General features: G+C 49.3%; 1 protein-coding gene and 2 long non-coding RNA genes across 3 annotated transcripts; 1 reads left to right on the top strand and 2 right to left on the bottom strand.

The window, feature by feature from the left end:
• Positions 1-8639: 8639 nt before the first annotated feature.
• On the bottom strand, positions 8640-10546 carry LOC127307945 (uncharacterized). Its single transcript, XM_071821681.1, has 3 exons — positions 9398-10546; positions 9200-9301; positions 8640-8990 (listed from the first exon to the last, which is right to left on the bottom strand). The coding sequence occupies exons 1-3, from the start codon at positions 10001-10003 to the stop codon at positions 8859-8861; spliced, it is 840 nt and encodes a 279-aa protein (XP_071677782.1). The 5' UTR covers positions 10004-10546; the 3' UTR covers positions 8640-8858.
• A 489-nt stretch (positions 10547-11035) lies between these two features.
• On the bottom strand, positions 11036-12605 carry LOC139831915 (uncharacterized). Its single transcript, XR_011746313.1, has 4 exons — positions 12198-12605; positions 11994-12118; positions 11521-11778; positions 11036-11151 (listed from the first exon to the last, which is right to left on the bottom strand). It is a non-coding gene; the product is annotated as an uncharacterized lncRNA (long non-coding RNA).
• A 3832-nt stretch (positions 12606-16437) lies between these two features.
• LOC139829813 (uncharacterized) lies at positions 16438-18349 on the top strand. Its single transcript, XR_007856036.2, has 2 exons — positions 16438-17588; positions 18015-18349. It is a non-coding gene; the product is annotated as an uncharacterized lncRNA (long non-coding RNA).
• Positions 18350-19315: the final 966 nt, after the last annotated feature.

The following is a 19315-nucleotide window of genomic DNA, read 5'->3' as shown; positions in this document are numbered from 1 at the left end:
GTACTCAGGGATATTTGCCATGATGCTTTCTGCCAAGTTGATCTCTCGGGTGAGCTTCTTCATCTCCCTTTTCGAAACACCTGTCCTGTGGATCATGCTCATCTGCCCACGTGGTGGTGGAAACGCTTCGTTGGGTTGATGGGGTTGAGCCTACTGGACTTGATGCTGCGGTGGAGGTGGGGGTGGTGGTGGTAGTCATGGCCGGGCCTTTGGCTTGCTGGATGAGTTTGTGCATGTCAAGGAACTGCCGGCAGTCCCTGAGCAGGTGACTTGACTTCGTTTTGCCGTCCTTGGAATCGACATACGAATGTAGGTAACAGGGGGCGTTGACCTGTTCAGCATAGGGTAGTTCGGGAGTCCTCTGCTGTCGTGGTTTATAATTACCACGGTTCGCAGAGTTGTTCCTGTTGCCATCGTGCCTGTCGTCTCGATCGTCCTGTCGATCGGAATACCCTACGGCTACCAGATTGTTGTCATCGTAGTTGCGGTTTTTCCTTCTCTTGTGACGATCCCTTCGGCCACCTGAGTCGTGCTTCGGCTGGTCATCGTCTTCGTCATCACTACGCTGCCGTGGCCTTCGTACGTTATCCTCACCATCAGCCCAGCTGTTGGTGATTTCCATTAGCTTGGTTATGGTTTTTGGCTTTTTGCGCCCGAGCTCTTCTATGTAACTTTCCCGCTGAACGCCGTCGCTGAAAGCGTCGATTGCTCTGTCGACAGATACGTCTTCGGCAGTGTTCAGGAGCTTTGTGAATCTCCCGATGTATGAACGCATCGACTCCTTCTGCTTCTGCCGGCAATTCCGTAGCTCTTCGATCCCGACGGGCCTTTTGTATGTTGCTTGGAAGTTGGCAACGAAGGCGTCTACTAGGTCGTCCCATGATTTGACAGAACCTTTCGGCAGCCCTCTTAGCCAGGCCCGTGTTGAATCTTTCAAGTAAAGCTGTAAGCACTGCATTGCCGCTATCTGGTTTCCTTTGTGCAGGATCACAGTCTGCAAGTAGTCGTCTATCCAGGATCTTGGTTCTTGCTGCCCATCGTACTTGGCAGCGTTGGTAGGGGTAGGTTTAAACTTTTTGGGCGGCATTGCTTCACGGATTTTGTAACTTAGACAGTCGGCTCCCCTGAGTTCGCCGTCGTACTCCTGGTCTTCATCTGAAGAATCGCTGTCGTCGTCCTTTCTAGCGGCGCGTCATCGCCTTGCTTTGTCGATCTTGCTCTGGGTGATTTCGTCCCGAGCATCTCTCGCATGATGCTTCGACCCACTGCCTTAGAAGGTGGTCTTTTCCTTTGACGGGACCAGGTTGTTCCCCAATATTGCGAGGCTTTCCAGGGCACCTCGATGGGCTTGAGCCATGGATCCTTCGGGGCGCTGGTTGATGAGGTAAGCGGCGAGGTTGGCTGTTGCTCCTGCGACGGTTTTCGGCCGTGGCATGCCCGCGGTATCCGTAGTCATAAAGGATTTAGTCAGATTCGATGTTATCTCTCTGGCGTCATCTTCCGAAAGCCTGGACATCCTCGACCGGTGCTTGCCTGCTCCCTGAGTGTTTCGGGAGGCACTCCCTTGTGAGCCCCTTCGTCGTTCGCTGGATCGATCCGCTGCAGATAAGCGTCTCTCGAGGGAGGCTTGCTCTTTCGACAGGTGCTCCCGGTTCTTCTCTAGTATGGAGCGATAAGCATTGAGGGTTCTAACCGAAGTCCCCGCGGGGAGCGGCGTGTTGTTGAGTACTGCTGCCCTTGCTGCTGCCCACTCCTCATCCGCGATGGTGTAATCGCTGTCGCGGTTGCTAGCGCTGTCCTCAAAACTCGCCCTTCTACTGGACCGGGGGGTATGATCCTCGTCACCTCTGCGCCTTGTGTTTCCCGTGTTATTGGCGACATAAACCTGATGGTGTGCTGGTCTTCGGGTGATTCCCTGGACGGCGCTGTGGATGCTGTCCTCTCCCGATGAATACTGGGCATTGCAGATGAACGGCGTGTCGCTCGATCCCAGCCCGTGCCTGGTGTCGCAGTTCAGGCAGTAGTACGAGGTTAATTCCGAAGACGTGGGATCGTCAGACCCTACCGACATGGAGGACACCGAGCGGGGAGTCGAGGGCGCGGGTGAGCACGTCGATCCTATCAGACCAGCCGACAGGTCGAGTGACGATGGTGCGCTTGAACTCGTCGATCCGGAGGCGGGGGATTCCAGCAATCGAAGGATTCCTTCTGCGTTGACGTTGTAGTGGACGCTGCCGAAGGTCATCTCCATGTTCCCTTGTAGACCTGAAAAGTTCGAGCGGGAGGAATCGCTGTGTGGAGTAAACTCGTAGGAGCCGAATCGAATCGGGCTTCCCAGGATTGGCGACGATGGTATCGACGAAGCTGCTGATGAAGTTGCTGATGAAGTTGCCGGCGAATTTGCCGGCGAAGCTGCCGATGTCATGATCGGATCTGCCGATGTCCTGCCTTGTGCCGACAGGGTTCCCACAGACGGCGCCAATTGTTGAGGGTGCTCCTCGGCAATGCCCTCCGATAGGGGCTTAGGGTTGATGGAATCCTGCAAGCTGACACGAGACATCGGTACGCAGACAAGCGGGAAGAGCGATTTACCCAGGTTCGGGGCCCTCGATGAGGTAAAACCCTTACGTCCTGCATGTCTGTTCTTTGATTATGATGAAAACAGGTTACAATGGGGTGCCGAATAGTTCGGCTGTGATCTCGTCGATATGCTAGTTGCTAGGGTAACCTAGTTCTAAGCTTCTGCTGGCTAGTTTTTCTAAGATTGATTGTCCCTCGATAGCCCCTCTCCTGGCCTTTATATAGGTGGTCAGGTCTCGAGAGGTCTATCTGAGTACGAGTTGGTTTACAGTAGATCTATCTCTAATCTTTCCTTGTTTGGCTTCCTCCATGTCTTGTACTCCAAGTAATCTTCCGTCGCACCGTCCTAGCGGCCCATCTTGCCATCGGGTACCTTCATGGGCCTCCAGTTGGACCGTGCAGGGTAGAGCAACAGTAGTTACCCGAAGGGTAATGCCCACGTCAACGTGTTTCTCTCCCTACTGAGAATGAACCATTTCTCATCAACGTGGACCCTATCGTCCATAACCTTGAATGTTGGCTCGGGAGATAGCAAAGAATTCTCAGTGACTACATCGAGGCAGAATTGCATTCGCTGGATTTTGTTTACGTCAGTCATCGACAGCTTTAGGGGGTTAGTGTGATGTTTCAGCTCACCCCACTGAAACCCGCAGTATAAAGTTGAGCTGTTAACACCCAGGGTCTTTGCTAAGGATCGGATCGTCCTCCTCTTATTCAGTGGGATTGTTGGTACCCTCGAAAGGCCCAAATCTATTCTCTTACGGCCAACATGACCCTTCTTTTTTGTTTGACACATCAACTGGTTGCCCTTTTGCAATCTGCCCCTGGGCTAAATTCCACACCCTTTCGATTGTTCGTTTGCTTGTCTTTAGCATGTCTACAATGAGTTACTTATCTCCTGTTTGGAACCCTCTATCTCTTCTTCTTATTACTTCCAAGGCAAAATAAGCAGCAAATCTCTCATCGTCTCTAAGTTCCCTGCCTCTCTCATGCTCTAGCCTCACCTCATCAGGTAGATCTGGGACATCATCCTTTCCTCTCTCATACTCTAGCCTCACCCTATCAGGTAGATCTGGAACATCATTCTTTCCTCTCTCATGCTCTAGCCTCATCTCATCAGGTAGATCTGGGACATCATGCTTTCCTCTCTCATGCTCTAGCCTCTCCTGTTCCTGCATCTGATGTGGTGGGCTCAAATTGAGATCAATGACACCATCCAAGCATCTCTGTTGCTCATGCATCTGATGTGGTGGGATCAAATTGAGATCAATGACACCATCCAAGCATCTCTGGTGCTCATGCATCTGATGTGGTGGGCTCAAATTGAGATCAATGACACCATATTGAGCTTCATTAGTCTTATCATGTTCTCTTGTCCGAGGGAATCTCTGCCTCATCTTGATCAAAGGTTTCAAGAAGATGTCCTCCCGGCGCATTCTATTATATCTCCACGCAGCTTTTGCACTAAGGGGTACTTTCTTCCTCTTGGAAACAAGCTTATATAGTTCGCCGCCAGCAAGTTGATCCTTCACATAGCTGTGAAGAGAGAAGATTAAATTTAGTTTACATGATGAGTATAAACATCCTTCAAAAATCAGAAATACAAATTTTCAAGAGAAAATTAGATATGAATTGTAACTTACTCATTGGATAGAACTAGTGGATCATCATATTGGACTCATCTTCTTGTTTATTCTCTTTCTCTTGTTGTCCTTTAGCACTCCTCTTGTTCTCTTGTTGACTTGTGACACTCCTCTTGTTCTCTTGTCCATAGCCTACAAGAAGATGCACGCTATAAGATTTTGGTCTCGCAACTTAATAGTGTGACTACGTCGGTTGTGATTCAGTAGCACTTGCACGGCGGTTCAACCACAATAACTAATACCGCGGACAGGGTGTGAGCACATTTGAAATTTAGCAACATTAATTTGATTTTTCACGGCCAATGCCTGAAAGCAGATCATCAAAGCTGCGTGTCATTCTTTGCAGGTTGGTTTGGCTTTGAAGAAACTATTACGGGATCTGCACAACTACCTCCCGGTACTAGAGGCGTCGTCCTCAAGCCGAAGCTACGCTTTGGCTCTTCTGGGTGACTGTCTCGCCTCTAGCCTGCAGCTCTTCTTTTCCAATGGCGGCAAGATCAGCTCGTGGTCCCCCTTTTCACCATCGCTGCCAAGCAAGTTGATCATACTTGAAGAAACTAACGAGATGTGGTCTCTGCTTCATGTATTGTCGGTGAACTTTGCGGTGTTGGCAAGATTACTCTAAGCTCAACACATACGCAGTGATAAGAAGGCCACTCCGAGTTTGAAATGAAGATGTGGGTATAATTTGGTCTCTTTGAAGCTCGCCGAAGGCCCCGAGATGAACTAATTGCATGGTTGGTCCGGCGAGTGGGGCAAGGACTACTCAGAGCGCATTTAAGAGGGTCATGTCAAGATATTGCTTGCAACTACTTTGATGACCTTGTCATTTTGTCAAATTTATTCGGAGATTGCCATCTTGAGGAAAGGTACTGCAATGTTATTTTTCTGCAAGTCTCTGGACTTTTTATTAATGTCCACTGTTCAAAAACTAGGCCGATTCAACGATCACTAGGCCGATTAATCGCTACTAGGGCGTGACCGTGTCGATTACCATTAATCTCTTGTGTTAATCCTTTAGCCCGATTAATCATCCGAAAGTCCGATTACTAGGTATTTTCCCGATTAACTACCACACTTGGTCAAAAAGTTACAATATTTTCAATCCATATCGCTAATGCGACGCTACCCCTTCCTAATAAAGTAGATTTTGCGAAGCTCCCGCTTGATTGCAGCCTCCGGTAGCTTCATTTACACTGTTTCCAAATAGTTTCTTGCCGTCCTGCACTGGACCAGTTACTCGTAGTTTTCCAGACCTCAGATACAGGAGCTCGATCACCATGAGGAGCTCGTCCAGGAACTGGAGGACGCTTTCAATAGGTTAGGTGGTTGAGGTGTAAGAGGGGTCGTACCCTAGGTAGGTGGTGGGAGAATATAAACTTCAGAGGTGAGAGGAGAAGAAGTGGAAGGAAGGAACACAACTTCGGCTAGTGGATCCTTATTCGCTCCGACCTTAAAGATTAGGTCATGGAGGAGAAGCGTAAAACTTTTTCTAGGATTTTAGGCTTTAGAGAAGTAGGGAGAGACATATAGAGGCTTGTATACTATTATTTTTCTTATATAAATTGTTTTAAGTGCTAATTTGTGTAGGTTGCACCGATTAATAGCCGACCGATTAAATCGCTTAATCGTCCGAATTCCGATTAATTGCTACTCCCAAGCCGGCCGAGCGATTAACGATTACCGATTTCCTTAACATTGTTAATGTCTCATAATTATGGTACACGCCTTTGCCATGTCTCATACTCCAGTGCAGTCTACAAGATTAACTAGGGATGATTATGTTCAACTTTCTGAACATTGTTTCGTAGAACTGAGCTTTAAAATTGCCTTGAACCATCCAGTTTTACAGTATACTCATGTGCTACTCCAAATCAACATGTGATGCAGACTGGAGGACCTACCAAATCGAGACATTGCAGGGTGTTGCAGAATCCAGGATGCGCCTGGGGTGTTGCTTCATCAACTGGAACAATGGCGAGGGACGGATCCGGCAGGGGAGGCGACATCGATCGACCTTGTGTCCATGCCTTCTCGTCCCGTAAGGAGGCCGGCGGGAGAAGGCTGCAGGTGCAGGCCGCAGGGACGACTACAAGTTTGGAGGAAAAGCTTGCTCGACGGCGCCGGCCACCTTGAGATGAGCGGAGACTGCCGGCGAGAGGTGCGCGAAGACTGCTGGCGAGAGGTGATCTCGGCGGAGTGACCTTCCGGAGAAGGTTCGAGGCGTGGCCGCCAGGGAGGGAGGAGATACTGCCCCGGCGGCGCCACCCTCCTTGAGGCGGACCCATGGACGGGGGAGGCGAGCGGAGAACGGCGGTGAGACAGGAGCTCAAGGGAGGCCGCTGGCGGTTAACGAGCTCGACGGAGGATGGCGGCGAGAGGCGAGCTCGATGGAGGCCGACGAGCGCTAGGGCGAGAGGAGGCCCCGGAGCGAAGCGTGGGAGGCCGCTGTTTAAAATACGGAACCGAAGCGTGGTAGTCGGGACTATGATCGATTGGAGCGTTTGGTTCCAGTTTTAAAATACAGAGGGTTAAAATAAAAAAAAACCCTGAGAACTACGTGTCGGACACCTAATTCTAGTCGGAGGGAGTAGTTTCAATTAAAATGGTATTAAAAAAGAAGTAAAAGAACAATTCACATGTCAAAATTCAAATTCAGGAGCTATTTTTTCCAATTAAGGAAAAAGAAAAAAAGAACTCAAAGTTATCTTCATGAATCTGGTGAGGCCCAACATTTCACTGCACGCTCTCCTCAGTCCAAGCCCAGACCTAGCAAGCTCCATGGCGCCGCCGGACGAGCTCATCGAGGAGATCCTCCTCCGCCTCCCTCCCGACGAGCCGTCGTGCCTCGTCCGCGCCTCGCTCGTCTGCAAGCCCTGGCGACGCATCATCTCGCACCGCAGGTTCCGCCGCCGCCTCCACGAGCTCCACGGAGACCCCCGCACCGGGCTTCCTCCGAAACAGCCGCAAGGCCGTAAAAGACTTCGCCGCCACCACAGGCTCAGCCTTCTCCCTCGCCGTCCCAGGCGACTACCTGGCCCTCGACTACCGCCATGGCCGCGCGCTTCTCCTCGACATGGTTCCGGGTTGGGGTGAGCTCGTGCTGTGGGATCCAACCACTGGCGACCAGGAGCGCGTGCCGGTGCCAGAGGCGATGTGGGACAACACGTTCCAGGGAGACAACCCAACCGCAGCCATTGTCTGTGCGGCGGCCGAGTGCGACCACCGCGGCTGTGATGGTCTATTCTGACACCGTCGGCTACCAGAACGGCTACCAAGACGAGGAGGATCTGGAGTGGGCGTGCTCCTGGGGCGATGTGAGGTGCATCCAAGATTCGGGTGTGGACGTACTTGAGGCTCCATCCCGAGGAGACGGCAGCTGGAGTCGCACGTTCGGGAGTCGGTTCGAGTCGCTTCGCTTCTGGAGCCAGGCTGGCAGGCGAGCGCGCGCGCGTAATCAAGTCTGCAGCAGCTGTGATGGTTAGCAGGAGCAGCACATCCTCCTCTGACAGCGACGTGACTGCCAGCCTTGCTCAACATTTAATTAATTCCAAACAGCCTGGGATAGTAGTACTACTACTACTGCTGCTCGCTAGCCCACGAATCCATTCACTCACGTAAACTCTCCATTTCTTTCTTGCTCTCGCATCTATACCTGCCTGCCATTGATTTTCAGTTTCATTCATCCTACACTAGTAGCTAATTTCTCACATGACCTTTCCACATTTCCTCACTCCACTCCAATCAAACAGATTCAGGCAATCACCTTTCCTGGTTTCCTAGACTCAAATCATGTAGTAGATTCAGGACAAGAATACCCACTCATGCAACTCAACACCAAAAAAATTGCTAAAATCATTCTAAACTAACAGCTTCCTGGAGCTCTACCTCTCTTGTCCAGCAACTTGAATACAAGACACTACTAATTATTTACTCAAGCAAACCACCGTCGGTAAAACAGCAGGCAACAAAGACACAGTTGCCAACACATCCTTCAGCTAATGATTCAACTACACAGGTCAAGAAAAAATCGGCATGGACTCGTCTACATTCTCAAACATCCACATTCATAACACAACAGCAAATACAGTGATGAGCAAGTCACACAAGACCAACCCATTTGACATCCAAATATACACACAGATCAAGAAAATATGCAATAAATACAAGCTTCATTTGACAGAAACAAGTACATCCACCACTATATCCAAGAAAGCAATTCAAGCTTCACACATATTTGAGGTCCAAATACTACAAAAAGACTTAGAAATCACAAAGAGGAGCTAGAAACTTCCCCATAAAACACATGGAGTCGAAGAAGAAGAAGAAGAAGAAGAAGGGGCAACGACGGTCGTTCAGTCCTCCTCGTTATCCCTCGGACAAAAAAGAGAGCATGATCAGCAAAACAAATACAGATATTTCGCAAAGACTGTAAAATAATAAGGCGATGATATCATAAGAACAACTTGCTGTCCATGAACAGGAAGCAATGCTACAGAACATGGCAAATTCCTTTCCAACCAACCTGAACCAAGTCATGGATTTAATCTAGAACAGATTCATGCATTGATTCTAGTGTGAGCAAATGGAAGCTCCATACTGCAGTTAAAATAGAACAATCATAATCAGTATATACTAGTCAATTCTCAGCCACCTGAGTGCCTGCACGTTGCACTTGAGGATGTTGCCGATGGTGTTCGCCACCGACACCACCTCCCGGTACAGCACCTTCACACCCCACATCTCCTCTTCCAGTATGATTTGAACCTGAAGAATATGCAAGGTTCTCAGTACTGCCGTATGCATCACAAACATCAAAGCAACTTGGCACATATACTAGTGCCTATGCACACAACCATTTTTCGTTTACTCAAACATGTTGGCATCCATACACGCAAGATTCCTATACTGCCTACCAATTGAACATCAAGAAAGAATTTTCGTTTAGCAAGATTACACGGACAAGAGGGACTCACCAGCAGCAGCTTATAGGGGAGGTCGTCGTTTGCGACAGGAGCATGGAAAGGTGGCCTCTGGCAGCAGCTACGGTAGGTGGCAGCAGCACAGCCTCGTCTCAACTGTCGACACAGCAAAGAACAGGAACGGCATGAGCAGTGCAGCGATGTATCCTTCCAGCAGAGAAGCTAGTGAAGGTGATAGGAGGAGCGTCTGACCTTGGTCGTGGGGAAGCAGCAGGCAAACTTGCCGAGCTCGACGGCGTCCTCCTGGTGGCCCCCCCTTCCGCGGCTTGGCGCTGATGATGCAAGAGACGACCCGGCGGAACCGCGACAGCCGCCGTCGCCTTCGTCACCAGCTCCGATGCGCGCGAGCAGGCGGCTGATAGCAGCCGCTGTCGCCGGATCTAGAGGCCCAGCCGACGGACAGAGAAGGCCGCGGTCGCCGGGGACGAGGCGCACCTCGCTGGCACGCCTTGCAGCGATGCAGATCGGATATTCAGCAGCCGCGGCCAGCGCGGGGGAAAAGGCCCGCGCTTGGACGCGCTGGTTCTTCGCCTTCCTGTTCTGGACCTCGCCGGAGGTGCAGCGGAGCTCTGCGGCCAAGGTTTGGTGAGGGAGCAGGCGTCGCAGGGTTGGGTGAGGGAGGAGGCGGCGCAGTCTGACCACCGCGGCTGTCACGGGAGGAGGCCCTTTGGCTTGGCGATGGTCTATTCTGACACCGTCGGCTACCAGAACAGCTACCAAGACGAGGAGGATCTGGAGTGGGTCACATGGGCGTGCTCTTACTCGTCGAAGACCGGCGAGTGGGGCATCAGGCTCCATCCGGAGGAGACGGCAGCTCCAAGAGAGCACGCGCACGCGCAGGGGTCGCTTCGCTTCTGGAGCCAGGCTGGCAGGCGAGCGCGCGTAATCAAGTCTCCGTGCACGTTCCCAAGTGAGACGGGTAGAGGGAGTCACGACGGCAGAGTCGAAACCATCGTTCGGTACGTAAAACACCTTTTTAATATGACCGCTCCTGTCTCCGTACTGTACAATTAAAAAACGCCAGGTCGAAACCAAACCACATAAGCAACGCAGGCTGTGGTGGACAAGGCCGCGTCGGAAACCTACACTGCTGTACCACCAAGTCGAATAAAGAGAGGCACCCTCCTGTCATGCCAGCAGCAAACGGAATTTTCTCACACAAAAACAACTCGTCAGCAAAAAAGAATTCCAACTTTTGGCATCAACTATGCCGATTTTTATCTCGAACACATGGCTAATATCTGACAAAAAAAAAGTGCATAACAGCACAACAGCTGCGGTGTCTCAACATACAATTCAGATCAGACAAGCGCAATTCATGAAGCAAATACTACGAACGTGCACGCACAGGAAACAACTCTGATCATTCCGATTTCTCCAACACCCAACATTGCAATCTTCATTAAAGCGATAAACAGGTTACGCCGGTCGCAGCAAGACCGCCAAAGCATGACGGCACAGACGGACCAAAAAGAACCGCCGCCACAAAGGAGTACTGACACCAGCAACTTACCAAAAACCCACCGAGTCGAAGAAGAAAGACACCCTCCTCCAGTCATGCATCGGATAGCAGGCTCCTATGCATTGCAAATTGGAACAACATAAGTGGGTTCAAATCAAGAAATAATGATAGATACATGCTATTGCTCCAACTGTATCCTTGAGATGATGATATTTCTAATCAAGCTTCTAATCATAAACAAGCTAGCAGATTTCAAATGGAAGATGGTGGTAACCTGGCAGGCGAGGGCCTGGGAGTGGGGCGATGCTGTTCTTAACGGAGACCGTGTAGTCGATTCGCAGCCACCCGAGCGGCTCACCGCATGCACTGTGGATGTCTCCGATGGCGTTCGCCACAGTGCTTCCTACTTCCCGTTCCCCTTCGACACGGCCTCCTGGTACCCCTGCTTCGCGGCCTTCAGCTCCTCCTCCGATATGCTTTCAACCTTGAAAAACACGAAAGATTTCAGCATTGCCTATGCATATCAAACAAATAATCAAAACAATTGAGCACATACTAGTGCCTAGACATCTACTGCCTTTGCACACAAGTATTCAAAGAACTGAAACAAATACGTGCTCATCTATACATGCATGCTCTATCTACTGCCTTTGCACACAAGTTCTGGAGGAGGGTTTCAACTTGATAAGCAGTGCATTTAAACTGACCACAACATAAGCCTTGGTTAAAGAATACTATTAAACAAAAGGGAAATCCAGTAGCATTACACGCATAATGCACAACTATTGATGAATCTGTAATTCACTTTTTCTGGACTTGTATGCCTACTCTTAAACCTGCAAGAAAATATTACCACACATTCACACAAGACCAGCAAGACACAGACTTGACTTCATATTGATACGCTCAATCCTCCTTGTCGTGGCAGGGGTGTCAATCAGCAGCAGCTCGTTTCCGGCATCGTCGTTGCCGTTCAAGGAGAGCAACATCAGGAGCTCCGGTGGACATCACCACCGGAGGGCACCATCAACACAACTGGAACACCACCGGAGGGCACCACCAACATGGGAACACCACCCAAGGCCGGTACCCTGGCCTCACGCCCGTCAGCCTGAAATTGTGCAAGTTTTTAGCATTGTTTATGCGCATAATTAAGCAGCAATAAAATCAACCAAAATGAGCACATCAATTTCCTGTGCACTGACTACCTACGTACGTACACACTGATTTCCATCCATACATGCATTATTTATCTACTAGCTACACACTCAACATGAATGAAAAGAAACATTTTCAGCAAAAGTAACTTGGGAGGAGGAGAGGGACCTCACGGGCAGCAAGCAGCTCGTTGGGGATGTGGAGTGCAGCAGCATGTCCTAGTCGTGGACGGCAGCAGCGGGTCAGAGACGACTCGTGCAGCAGGAGGGCGGCAAAGTCTGATTCTCCTCAGGCTGCTCAAGAAAAAATCGATTTTTGAGATTGAGTTGGGAAGAAGACGAGTGGGGGATGAGGGTTGGGCATAGCTCATACCTGCATCAGCACCTGCAGTGGTCAACATCACGGCGCCGGCGACGCCGCTGGACGGCTCCACCAGTACGGCCACGGCGTCCAGAAGCGAGGACCCATTAGGTGTAGAGGGAGGAGCGGCTGGTGGGCGGGGCGAGGCCTGCCGGCGGAATGGGAAGGGGATCGAAGATTTTAGGATCGCCGTCTAGGGTTTGTAGGAGGCGGAGGGGATTGGGTGGGTGGGGGATGGCCGGGGAGCGGCGGAGGAGCTGGGTCGGCCGGCGAGGAGGCGGTGGCCGGCGCCGGGACGGAGGAAGAGGAGTCGCGCGCGAGGGGAATCGAGTGAGCCAAAGTGTGGTTGGTTGAGTTGGGTCGCGCCATTGCGATGACTTCTTTTAATTTTCGATATAATCGAGAGAGAGAGAGAGAGAGAGAGAGAGAGAGTATTATGATTGATTCGCGAGTGGATCATCTCCACCTCATCTGGTCGCTTCGTTTTCTCCTCAAATTTCGCTAGGTCCCAATGCGTTGCCTTCATTTGCTACACAAACCAACCAAGTTTGAAAAGTTAGCCCGAGTTATTACTGGTAGTAAGTACGGAAATTCAATTCGGCTCCCGGGTGCGTATGTTCCCTCTACCAAAAAAGCATATTTCGAAATGTCAAAAAATTTGGATAAATTTCTTTACATGTACATCTCCATAATGTATGTGCATTCGCCAAGTTTCACGAAAAACCAATGTTTTTTTGTGGTCTATGTAAAAAGGAGAAACTTTATCATGTGAAAAGCATTATTTTTAGCACTGAATTTTATCTTTTTTACGTACGTCACACGATAAGTTGATTTTTTATGAAACGACTTTGTGAGCGCGTAGCAAGTGAAGATGTACGTATGAATTTTTTGTTTCAATTTTTTTGAAATTTAAAATATAAGTAAGATGCATTTCAAAATATAGGGAGCATATGCACCCATAGCTTCTTTTTCTTTTCTTTCTCCAAAATGTTCTGGTACATCTATTAATCAAAGAAAAACAAATTACACCTTAAATTAAAAAAAAAGTCCCCTACAAAACATAATAGTCATAAGCAGCCCTTTCTTGGTAGCAGCTCTTCATATCACAGTACGCCCGCTGGCCACCGCCCTCTAGCACAGACCGCCAAGACGTTGATCGACATATGTAGCCTGAAAGATCGAGGGAACCTCGTCGGAGTCCATTGATACCAAGCACGACGAGATCCGATATAACATATGACAATATGAGACGTAACGGGAGGGGCATCACGCCGATCCATGGTAGCTATAGAGCACGAAAGATATACGATAACAAGATGGTAGCTGCTCATAACCTGTTGGTGCCCGTAGGATATTTTTTCGAGAATACACCCTATAAGGTGTATCAATCACATAGAAGAAGAGACCATGCAGACCATGCAAGACTGCCGGTACAACGCCCAAAGGGCACCACAATACAAACGCAACACCACATGACTAACAACACTTCCCACACAAGCTAACCGGCAAGTACACGCCTTGCACCGTCACCCGCCAAGAATGGTGAGGAGGCGATGCACAAAGCTTCTAGGCCGCGTCACAGACGAAGGATGGAACTCTAGGAGGTCGACTGCAACTCCAAGATGACCCAAGCCGCCACATATTTCCACCAGAGCCTAAGGGTCTGAGAGAGAACGGAGGGACCGAACCAGACCGGAGGTAGCGACGACCATGAAGTTCCGGTGAAGGTGTACATAGCGCCCCGGACGCCCAGCTCTAGGCTGCAACCGACAAAGACTCCATCAGGTGCACCGAGATCTCCATGAACCACCTAGACGACATATCCAAGAAGGGAGACAACACATCTGCGCCGCCACCTGTTCTGATGGCCGAAACTAGGGTTTCCCCTGGTGGTCGGGAAGGAGAAGCACAAATAGTGCCATGATGATGCCTCCAAGAAGGTGACGACGCCCTTGGGTGTCACCCTCATCAGCATCACACAAGGATTTCTCTCGGCCCTGCCATCGACCCCAAATCCGCTGGGCGCGCGCAGAAAGGAGTGCATTGTCCTTACCAACGACAAGAGGTGAGCCATGGCCATCGGCCGAGCAGGAGGGTCGCTGCCAATCGCCCAACTAACACCGAAAACGGAGCTAGGCGGTGGGGATCCTAGCCTACCGCCACTTGGCAGGCCACCAGCACCACCACGATGCCCTGCAACCGACGCTGAAGGCGCCACCACGCGTGCTCGTCATCATAGCCCAGATCTGCAAACCTGCACATGCCAAGATCGGATCCATGGCAGCGGGGGCCTCCACCGCAGTGAGGCCGCGCCACCCCTCAGCCGACGCCATGGCGCGGTCACCCTGAGCTCCGCGGCCACCGGAAACCACACCGCCGCTAGAGGAGCAACCACCACTGCCACACGAAGGAGTCAAAGGCCCCCACCGCCGTCGCTGCCTTCGCCCGGCGGGTCCACCGACGGTGGCAGAGGAGGAGGGGGCGAGGAGAGAGGGGCTCGAGCACCGGCGGCAGGGTCGCCCCCCGTGTTGCCTAGGGTGAGGCGACACATGGGTTAGGTTTTGCTTCCTGTCCGTAGGATATGGTACAGGAATCTGGGAGTGGCAATCGTGGCAACGACCATCAAGAGTATTTCAGCATGCATATTTCCACGGTTCAAATATATGCGGTGCACGGTTTCGCCGCGATGGCCACTTGCTTTTTGGAGACATCGTTTATGCTAGCCGTTTGTCCAATCCTTGTGACGGTGGCTTGTGTCCAAGCATCACAGAAAGAACAACGGGTTCAAGGGAAAGGTTATCGAGGTCATGTCAACATCATCTTTCGAGCAAGGCCATGGGCTATGGTGGAAGTCAGTCAACATGTCTTGATTGATGCTTGGTTGATTACCGTCCATGACATGATCGTCATACTCGTGCTCGTGCTATATAGCTACCATGCATATGGAGTACTTGAAAGTTGTGAAGTACTAGAGTATGTTCAACGTGTCTAGTAACAATAAAAAAATAGAATGAATCAAGAATATTTTTGTGCGTCACCCCTGAGCATGCAAGTTTAATTAAGGCAAACACTTAACTAGAGGAAGCGCATCAGTTGGAAAGGCAAGCTTAATTAACACAAAACTTTTTTGAACAAACTTAATTAAGACAATTTAATTAACGGGAGGGCACCAGCCTATGGGGCAACAAAAAGTCACGATCAATCCGCATTTCGGCCAATGAGATCCACAAAAAACCGCCTCGTGAGAATCGTCCCTAGAGAAGCCCATCCGAACCGTCGACACGAAATCCAGCGATCCGTTCGTTTCAAAAAATTTATTGGTCTTTTCTCTGATTTCCAATGAAACAAGCACATACTCCCTCGGTCCGAAAATTATATGTTGCATATAATTTTCGGCAAAAGTCAAACTTTGTTAAGTTGATTAGGTGTATAGCAAAATATATCAAATGTTTAAAACTAAATCAATGTTATATCAACTTTATAGTACCAAAGTAATGTTATTGGAATCATCATAACATATAATTTCATATCATATACATTTGACATTGTGCATCAGCTATGCCTTCGTCGATGGGATGGTGAAGACCGGGTATGCCCCCATCAGTGGTCTTGATGACACCACGAGCTACCAACAAGTCAGGTGTGATGAAGATAGACGATTGTGTGGCGGGCTATGAGTGGGCATGGTGGTGCACCACCGGCGAATGGTGGCAAAGACGAGGTATGGATGTCGTGAGCTGCATGCCGGCTAGTCCCGATGCAACAATGTCCCTGCCGCCTAGAGCGCGATGGTCTTGGCGCGCTTGTCACCATCTTGATCCAACATGGCGCAGGAGCGCACGAGCATGCGACAAACCTGACATTTTTTTATAGTCTTACTTCGAACTGGCTAGGCTTATGCAAGGATCCATAATGGTATTATATGGACGGAAGGAGTATATGTCTTGCTTCTATCTTATGATCCCAAACAAACATGAGCTTTGCTGTTCGTGAATGATCGGTGCTGAAACTTGATCAAGAAAACATTGCTACATACAAATAGGTTGTGGGGCGAGACAAATGAAATCCGATCCATCTCTAGCCCCAACGAGCCTCGGTGTCAAATTAATGTTAACTGTTGAGTTTTTTTGTATTCTCGAAAACAATTAATGTTGAGTTTATGGAGCCTGCTGTTTTTCCAAGTCCCAACGGACCTCAGTCGATTCATTTCCGGCAAATGAAATCGGATCCAGCTCGCTCCGATCTCTGTCACTCCGCTCGACCAGCCCCTATCTTCCGAAGTATCCATCTGCGGTTCCTGGCCCTTGCCGGCCACACCCAACCTCGTTCCCGCCGGCGCAGCTCCGTCTCCTCACCCTCGGGTCTCGGCTCATTTCCTTGCTACCGCTGCATCACCTGCCCTCCAATCGCAGATTTCACCTAAACCTGGCAACGGGACTGCCGACCGGCTTGGAGGACGACGGGCCCCGGTCTCGCGCGGTTCCGGTTCGCCTTCGGCTGGGCCATGCCGTCGATTTACCGGCCATGGGAACCGCTGCTCGTCCACATCATAAGGGGCCGCTGCTGGCCATCCCCGACAGGAGCCGCGTGCAAGGTCGCCGCTGCTCGCGAGCTCTGACGCGCCGCCGGCGTCTTCGCCGGGTCGCCCGATGGTATGTAGGCCCTGTATGCGGCCGTGAGCACTGCATATGAAAGCTGGGCGGGGCACATCCTCGACCCGGAGAAGCTTGCCCCAATCCCCAGCTCTGACGCCTTTGCGGAGTCTTCGCCGGCGTCTTTTCAGGGCCGTCCGAGCGGCACTTCCACGCTCCGCATCTGAAGCTGGACATCCACATCGTTCGCCCCCAAACCCCACCGCAGACGACGTTGTTCAGCACGACTTCATCGACATCAAGGCCAAAATTTGACCGCCGTTCCCCTTTGCCGGCGTCTTCACGAGGTCGCCGGAAGGCAGGAAGGCCATCGATGCGGCCGGAGAGGGGCCCAACCACAGCCGCCGTTCAGCATGGTCAAAATTTCCCCTTTGTGGAGTCTTCGCCGGTGTCTTTTCAGGGCCGTCTATTTGCTTGCTGGTGTTTGATTCTGATTATAGGATAGTAGTAGATGATAATGGAACTATTACTACATTTGACATGCTTCTTTGCCATCTGCTAATTGTAGGACTGCCTGCTGAAAGTCATCTCATATTTATTTGCTCTGCTCTAGACTATGGTGGGTAGGAGGTCTCACTGTTTTCCTTTTGGTGTTTGTATGAGGTCAAGGCCTAGGTAGCTTAGGATGGTGGTACAACCCTGAGGCGGCGATGACAGCGGGGATGGACAGCGGCGGGGATCAGAGTTCAGGAATGACTACCTCCATCCAGTCGGACGACGCCGGGGACAAGAACGGCTACTACAACCCATTGTACGGTTTCTTCTGCCGTCTTTTACTTCAAAATTTTAGTTGTTTTGGCTGCTTCTCGTGCATCGCAATTCAGCAGTTGCAGAGAAGGTTGTAGATAATTTGGACCTAACCATATCAAACTAGTTCAGCATGTGTGTACCCTCAAGGTGTTGAGCTGATTTTTATACCGATCCTCAAGATCGACCTTTCATCGTGATCTGGTTTGGTAGATATACTTATGTCCTTCTGTATTAATACTCATGAATAAATCTGCAGTACATGTTTGCTGATTAAATAAATGCATATATAGATAAACTATTCAGTACACTTAGCCAAAACTGTAATATTTGTATGCTGATTTTCTGTTTTGAAATAACCTATGCGTGATAAGACTGTATATAAGTTTTTATTTTAACTACATTCTGATTGCTTTTCTTTCCAACACAGTTCATGGCGTCGAAATGCATTTGAAGGACATGATCAGCCCACAAGTGGGGTATTGGAGGTAGAAACTTGCCAATGACCTGGTGTTGCCCTACTCACTAGGTTTCTGGAAGTACTTCTTGATTGCAAATGACATGGTTGTACTGTTTTCCGAGTGTTGGGGAGGTATTGCACGCTACTCTATGTTTTGAGAGTCACGCTTGGCAAACATGTATCACTTTTGTGGTTGTTGCTGTAGTTTGAAACTAGAGTCAACTCTGTGTGTTTCACTACTTTTTAATAAGTGTTTTCTATGGTATATTCTTGGAGATGATGCAGCTCCATAGTAGTTGGAAACATTTGTGTTGCATTGTCGTTGGTTTTATATTTTTCTGCTGATGAGCGAGGTTGGATGGTGGTTGATGCTCTAAAATTGTTATGTGATACAGAGTTGTAGGTTCATTAGTGCTATACCGGTAAGATGCACGATAGGTTTAGATTAGCTTACCTATTTCTATGATTTGACTTCAACTACAAATTATAGTTAAGGTTTAAACAACAGTGTTAACACACTATACATTGATGGCTATATGAGCATGCATATTTACTAGACCCACAGGCGTGCAGTGGTTTGTCAATTGGATCACTTTTTTTGATTCACTGGCTGCCATGTCAATTTTCTCGTGGAATGTGGATGGTATCGCTGCCTATGGCAATTGATTGGAAATCAATTTTGATTTTTTTGCTGAAAATGTCTGTGTTTGCCAGCTTGATATAGACTAATAATTTTTGGTTATATAGTGTTAACTGAAAGTTGGGTTTTCTCTATGCAAATAGCATGATAAGTTGACATATTGTTTATATTTAAATCCAGTCCGTAATGTTTATATTTAAATCCGTTCTGCAATTACCTTTTTCGGGGATTTTGCAATTGCAAGAGAATTAACATGATTTCATGGCATGTTGTATTGAACAGGGAATAAGAGTTTTCCATGGATAGTGGTTTACTAAACCTTTCATAATTTCAGTTATCTACTGAAGTATAGATTCTTAACTATTTGGTTTATATAGTGTTAACTGAAAGTTAGTCTTTGCCAATAGCACTGATAATATATTAAGGATTGGTTCTCTTTAAATTCCCTGTGCATTTCTGGCCCTTTTGTTTATATAAATGCAATGTTATTAAGTAGAATTGCAGTCCAATTCCTTGTGTAGTTGAACACTGCACAAGCATTTTCATGGCAAGCTGAACTAAACAAGGAATTGGACTTTGGCGTGCAGTGTTGTGGTGTATATGATCCTTCATAATTTCATCCATTCCTGCG

The sequence above is a fragment of the Lolium perenne genome, chromosome 6, assembly GCF_019359855.2.
Source record: "Lolium perenne isolate Kyuss_39 chromosome 6, Kyuss_2.0, whole genome shotgun sequence".
NCBI classification, from domain to species: Eukaryota; Viridiplantae; Streptophyta; class Magnoliopsida; order Poales; family Poaceae; genus Lolium; species Lolium perenne.
This window is presented reverse-complemented; position numbering and strand designations above follow the sequence as displayed.